The sequence below is a fragment of the Triticum dicoccoides genome, chromosome 2B, assembly GCF_002162155.2.
Source record: "Triticum dicoccoides isolate Atlit2015 ecotype Zavitan chromosome 2B, WEW_v2.0, whole genome shotgun sequence".
Classification (NCBI taxonomy): domain Eukaryota; kingdom Viridiplantae; phylum Streptophyta; class Magnoliopsida; order Poales; family Poaceae; genus Triticum; species Triticum dicoccoides.
In genome coordinates this window covers 273,371,798-273,378,445 of record NC_041383.1, presented here as the reverse complement: position 1 = coordinate 273,378,445, position 6,648 = coordinate 273,371,798, and the positions used below count along the sequence as shown (strand labels likewise).

General features: G+C 40.3%; 1 protein-coding gene across 2 annotated transcripts; it reads right to left on the bottom strand.

The window, feature by feature from the left end:
• Positions 1-3,350: 3,350 nt before the first annotated feature.
• On the bottom strand, positions 3,351-6,055 carry LOC119367670 (serine/threonine-protein kinase RIO1-like). Of its 2 annotated transcripts, XM_037633131.1 has the most exons (7): positions 5,662-6,055; positions 5,398-5,526; positions 4,820-4,912; positions 4,514-4,593; positions 4,247-4,360; positions 3,819-3,892; positions 3,351-3,681 (listed from the first exon to the last, which is right to left on the bottom strand). In XM_037633131.1, the coding sequence occupies exons 1-7, from the start codon at positions 5,935-5,937 to the stop codon at positions 3,563-3,565; spliced, it is 885 nt and encodes a 294-aa protein (XP_037489028.1). In that variant the 5' UTR covers positions 5,938-6,055; the 3' UTR covers positions 3,351-3,562. The 2 variants fall into 2 exon arrangements, with proteins under 2 accessions (XP_037489028.1, XP_037489029.1); XM_037633132.1 differs by lacking the exon at positions 5,398-5,526 and having other exon boundaries at positions 5,662-6,052.
• Between the last annotated feature and the right edge of the window lie 593 nt (positions 6,056-6,648).

The window sequence follows — 6,648 nt, the reverse complement described above, 5'->3', positions numbered from 1 at the left end:
TTGTAAAACACTTTAGAAGTGGAGGAAATGAAAACAAGAGGCAAAGGCGAATAAAATAAATGCAAGGAGATGAAAGTTTATGCGTAGGTACTTGATAGATGTTGATGATGTCTCCCAGGCAACGGTGCCCAAATTTCTTCCTGCTACTTGTGTGCTGCGTTGGGGTTTCCCAAAGAGGAGGGGGTGATGTAGTACAGTAGACATAAGTATTTCCCTCGGTTATGAAACCAAGGTTATCAACCCAGTAGGAGAATCACGCAACAACTCATTAGCAACACCTGCACACAAAATAACAAATCCTCGCACCCAACGCGAATAAGGGGTTGTCAATCCCTTGGTGGTTATTTACAAGATTAAATTGTATGGTGATAGATAGATCAAACAAAAATACAAAATAAAATAAATAAAGTAAAATTGAGGTATTTTTAGGATTTTTAATATATGATAAAGGTAGACCCGGGGGCCATAGTTTTCACTATAGGCTTCTCTCTTGAAAATAGCATATGCTAGACAAACAAATTACTGTTGTACAATTGATAGAAAAGCAAATAATCATATCGATATCCAAGGCAATGATCATGTATATAGGCATCACGTCTGAGAAAGTAGACCGAAATGATTCTGCATCTACTACTGTTACTCCACACATCGACCGCTATCGAGCATGCATCTAGAGTATTGAGTTCATAAAGAACGGAGTAACGCCTTAAGCAACATGACATGATATAGACAAAGTAGCTCACGCATGAATAAACCCCATGTTTTTATCCTTAATAGCAACGATACAGTATGTGTCATGTCCCCTACCGTCACTGGGATTGAGCACTGCAAGATCAAACCCATTAAAAAACACCTCTCCCATTGCAAGATAAATCAATCAAGTTGACCAAACCAAATCAATAGATCAGAGAGAAATACGAAGCTATAACAATCATGCATAAAATAATTCAGAGAAACTCATATAATATTCATGGATAATCTGATCATAAACTCACAATTCATAGGATCCCAACAAACACACCGCAAAAAGTGATTACATCGGATAGAATTCCAAGAACATCGAGGAGAACATTGTATTGAAGATCAAATAGAGAGAAGAACCCATCTAGCTACTAACTATGGACTCGTAAGTCTGTGGTTAACTACTCACGAATCATCAGAAGGGCGGCAAGGTTGATCTGGAGCCCCTCCATGATCGAATCCCCCTCTGGTATAGTGTTGGAAAAGGCCTCCGGATGGGATCTCTCGAGAATAGGAACTTGCGGTAGAGGAAAAAGTATTTCATGGACTCCTCTGTTGGTTTCCTGATTTTAGAGAATTTATAGAGGCAGAGTTAGGTCAAATGGAGCTACATGGGCCCTACGAGCCACCAGGGCGTGCCCTACCCCCTGTGCGCGCCATGGTGCCTCGTGGGCCAGTACTCCATATTCGCGTCCCCTCCCGAAGCTTCTAGGGTCTCTTATGTCCAGAAAAAATCTCCAAAAGGTTTCGTGGCATTTGGACATCATTCGGTACTGATATTCTCAACAACCAAAACAGCAACTGGCACTGTGCACTAAGTTAATAGGTTAGTCTCCAAAAATGATATATAATTGTGTATATAAAACATCCAAGAATTATACTATAATAGCATGAAACAATAAAAAATTATAGATATGTTGGAGACGTAACACTTGTTGATCCAGCCAAAAGTTGGATTTGACACTTTGACAAAAGCTTGCTAGAGACCATCGCTTCAATGGAATCTTCCTCGTGTGGGTTCGATAACCCGGGGTCACCTCTGGGGAAATAAGTGTCGGATACTCTTTTATATTCCAATACCGGATCAATAAGAGGAGGTATCAGTCATGCTGGTTTGATGAAGTTCCTCATATAATGAAAAACATTGTATATAGTGAACAATCCCGGTTTGTATAAATGAAGTTGCCATCTATCTCAAAAAACATGATAAAATCTTGAAATTTGTACACACTAGGAATGTATGAGTTCTCTATTACAGGTTAATATGTCAGAATTTTTGGAGTTACGGAAGTATGTTAATATATTCTTCCTTTACAAACTGTTCTGTTTAGATAGATTGTTGATATAGTTGCATTGTTTGCTCATGTTTGCTTATTTCATGTTTATATTAGTGGGTAGAGATGTTAAATATATGTAGGCATTTAGTGTGCAATGTTTAATTATAGTTTTTATGATTCGCTACAGAAGAGAATGCTATGGTTTTGAATTTATTTTGCACTAATCTATCTCTAGAGTTAAGCTTTGTGTGAATGATGTTTTCATGATTTGGGTGAGATAATGATATGAGGACAATAAGGAGCAGAAAGATCCAAAGATTGGGGATGCCCAAGGCACCCCAAGGCAATATCTATGGAAGACTCAAGAAGCTAAGCTTGGGGACGCCTCGGATGGCATCCCCTCTTTTGTCTTCAAAACTATCGGCATGCCCCACTCGAAGCTATTTTTAATTCTTTACATGATATGTGCTATTCTTGGAGCATCTTTTTGTTTTGTTTTCTGTTTGATATAATCTTTAGATCTGAAAATTTTGATTTAGAGAGAGTTTATACATAGCTACCTATTTACTAAACTACTATTTGTTCTTCACTTATATCTTTTGGAGTAGTTTATTTTTACTCTTGTGCTTCACTTATATCCTAAGAGTATATTTTGGAATGAATTGAATAATGTAAATTGGAAATTATATATGTCTCATGTGCTTATCTCATGAGGAGTAGTGGCTTCACATTGGGTTTAGAAAGTAAATATATTGAGATTTAACAAACACGATATTGGTCATTTGAACAATTTATGAAAGATTAGTACAAAGAAGAGAGATTTCGCATGCAAATATACTATCTTGGACATCTGTTGTGATTGTGAACCCTCATTAAATATTTTCACACTTGATCAAATGGTTGATGTTGGACAAGGAAGGCAATGTAATCAAGAATGAGAGCTTTCATCGGTCTTGATTCTCTTAACCCAAATCTAGTGTATGACAAAATCATAATGACTAACAGTACATATAATACACATCAGCAACAGAATAAATGAAAGATAGAGCCTGGGATTACAATGTGAATAAAATATCATAAAATATATTTTCCACGAGGACTTGTGGAAATGTAAATGACCATTATAACAGGTGGAACTACAAAGCCTCCTCAAAAAAGTTATATTTAGAAAATATTGACCATTGTTCAGTCCAGGAAAACTAGACTGCTGGCGCGTATTTGCACTGTAGAACTTCACTAAATTTTTAAAGCGCTGACAAAAATACAACCCAAAAATGCTTTGTTGTTGTTGACTAAAACATGACCCGACAATTGAGGAGTGGGGAAGATAAGTGCAACGAAAATAACATTAACAAGTTTGTTATAGCTAAAAAGGTACCATCACGGCATCACCGTCCCTTGCAACAAACCATACTTCAAATGTGAATTATGATATATAGAGTATGCTAAGTTGTATAAAAAGGATATTAAGTTCCAACTTTGAACCATCCAGTTGGACTATCAATACAACAGGTAATGGTTCAGATCCTTTTATAGCTATCCCGTTAAGAGAGAACACTGTTTTGACTTGTCATGTATGGATGTACCTCCAAGTAAGCTCCACGCAGCTTGTCGTCCGACAAAGCAGCATCCTTAAGACGAGGAGCCGCCCAACCTCCTTTCCCTGAAGGATAACCAAAGAATTTGTATCAGAACGTATACCAACTATACTTTTATCCTGCAAGCAAGATAAGCATGTTTCCAACTAAAAATAAATAACTACAAATATACCATTGTTACACAAGAAAGTTGTGGAATTACCTATGAATTCCATCGCCAATACATGAAGCTTCTGGAGCAATGGTTCTGGGCATCGAATTTTAGCTGCTCTCACTCTGTAACGAGGGTTACAGAGAAATAGATGGATTCAAATACTAGAAAATTATAGGAGAACAAACAATTAAGGAGTGATAGACTATCTTTTTATAAAAAAAAGGGCAGCCCAGTGCACGTAGCTCCCGCTTGCACGGGTCCGGGGAGGTTCTGACCACTTTAGCTTTTCCATGCATTTCTGCAAGAGGCTGCTTTAAGGACTCAAACCCATGACCTCATGGTCACAAGGCAACAACTTCACCACTCGCGAGGGCTCCCCTAACTTACTAAAATTAAACACAACAATAATAGCTTCCTAACTTACTAGGGTAAAAACAATATGAAATTATGAATAAGGCATGAAAAATATGTCCCACCGTTTAAGATTTCTCATTTCCTTTTCAGCCCAGGTCTTAACCATTTTCCGGGGATTATGCTTGCAGTAACCATATCTAAAACGATAATCTCCTTGAACATATCTGTCTCTATCCCTGCAATAAACAAACGCCATTCACGCCTTTTCAGATCAATTCTTTTAACAAGTACGAAAAGGATAAAGAGCATACCAAATCACACAATGCTGCAATATGTTTCAACAAGAATCTATAGGGGGTAACAAACAAGTGTAACGAATCAAATCTTACTTAAAGACCAGGACAGAGGTTTTATAGACTTTGATTGCTAGCTCCTGGCCATCTATCTTTGTTGCATGATAGACATTTGCCTGCACAGAAAGAGGATTAATGTTGACTATGGAAGTAGATATACCCAATCGGGAAAACAGATAACTGAAACCAGCAGATAGAGCAGCATTCTCTTTATTCTATTTACCAAACAAGGAGCTGGTATTTCATTTATTAATGTTCTAACGCTTTTAGGTCTGCAGGAAAAGAAATACATAGATCGAAGGAAATAGTTCAGTAGCACATGCACTGGATTTTAGTGTTTACCTCCTTTCCTGTAGAAATGCAGCCATTTATATTATTGAAATCACCACGATTCAACATCTTGAACAGAACCATGCGTGTTCTTGGGTCAATGGCCTGCATATAAACGAATTACTTCACTGATGAAGTTATTACATAAATGTAAAGTAACTGATACTTCACTAAGCATCAGGAAGAGCATGGTTAATGCTTGTATAAGAGAAGAAACTTCTACCCCTCAGCCGTATGTACAAAAAAAAAAGATAATTAACGTGGTAGTCAGGCCTAATGAAAAACTGCAATCAGCAAAATAATTTAGATAATATCACCTCAGGAAATTTCACTTAAGTAGCCAACATTACTCCAACAAAAAGAGTTGGTGACTCATGGTGCCATTTAGATCATACATATAGCTGGGAATTAAACGAGTTCCAAAAAAGTGAAATAAGAAGATACTTTCTGACCAAGCAGACGCCAGCTCGATTGGAAGGGAATGGAATGGTACATCAGGATTATGCAGGATTGCAAGTGCATGCAGACATGCTCAGCTCCAAAAGGCATAGGACAGAATAAATATCACTTAGCAGACAGCATTGAAAGACCTGTTCCACGGTAGCACGATCGGCCTTCTCATGGTTCCTTGTTTTGCCAATTGCTGTGTCCCTTATGCTGTCCCTGATTGCAGTCGTTACCGAATTTGACATCCCCACGTTCATTCTACCTTCCCACTCCTAAATAATAGGTACAAAATCCATCACATAAGATATTGAACACAACGTACCATAACACGAGATTGTAGACATCATGCACAATCAAATAATTCACCACTTAGGATCTATATAAGGCGAAGAATTGAAGCTGCATACCTCCAAGGGCGTGGCCCGCATGTGGGAGGCGAGCCTCTGCGTGCGGTTGGAGAGCGGCTGAAAGGGGCGGGAGAGCACGCCACCGTGGGCGTTCGGCCTCCGCGCCACGGCCGCGCCTCCGACTGTCGAGAAGGCGGCGGATGGCCGGGCTGAGCCATCAGGGTCCTCGACGGCGTCGAGCCAGTCCAGGCCATCGCCAACTTCGGAGTCGGAGATATCTTCCGAGACGTCGGACTCGGACCACTCGTCCGCAGGGTCGGGCTCGACGTGCACCATCTTCGACGACAGAATGCTCGACCTTCACCGAAATCTGTGCCTTGCTGCTCTTCGCGAGCCACCGCCCACGCGCAGAGTCGCCGCCTTGCCGCTGCTCGCCCGCCGCCGCCGCCTCCTTGCCGCTGCTCGCCCGATCGATGGCTAGTGGCCGGTGTCTGGTGGGCCTCTTCGTTAATATGGGCCGTGGGCCAACTACTTTTGTTCGGTTTCTTCGGTTCTTCGGTTAACACCGGGTATCGCTCAAAAAAAAAAGGTTAACACAGGGTAATAACCGCAGATCTTTTTTTAGAAAAGAGGCGCATGTCGAGGGTAATAACCGCAGATCTACCGCTAAAAAAAAACCGCAGATCTGTGCTCAAAAAATAAATAACCGCGGGTCTAGCCGATCACCAAACTCTAAAAAAATCTCAACTGAACAACGAATTAATTTTTATTTCGAGAGTAACCCTAGGCGTACCATATTATTGAGAACTAGGTTGTAGCCTAGTGGCAAAGGGTCACAGTGGTGCACCCATCGGTCAGAGTCCGAATCCCGTCGGGAACGAATTTCCGGTTCCTCACCCGGGTGGGCTTCTTCTATAAAAAAATATGTCCTGTCCTGGGTGCTAGTGCCGATGGATCTCATTTTTTTGACAATGGGGTTATTCGGTTTGGTTAAATTCCGGCTTTGGTTAACTTCAACTCGGAGACATCTTCCTAGACGTCAGACTC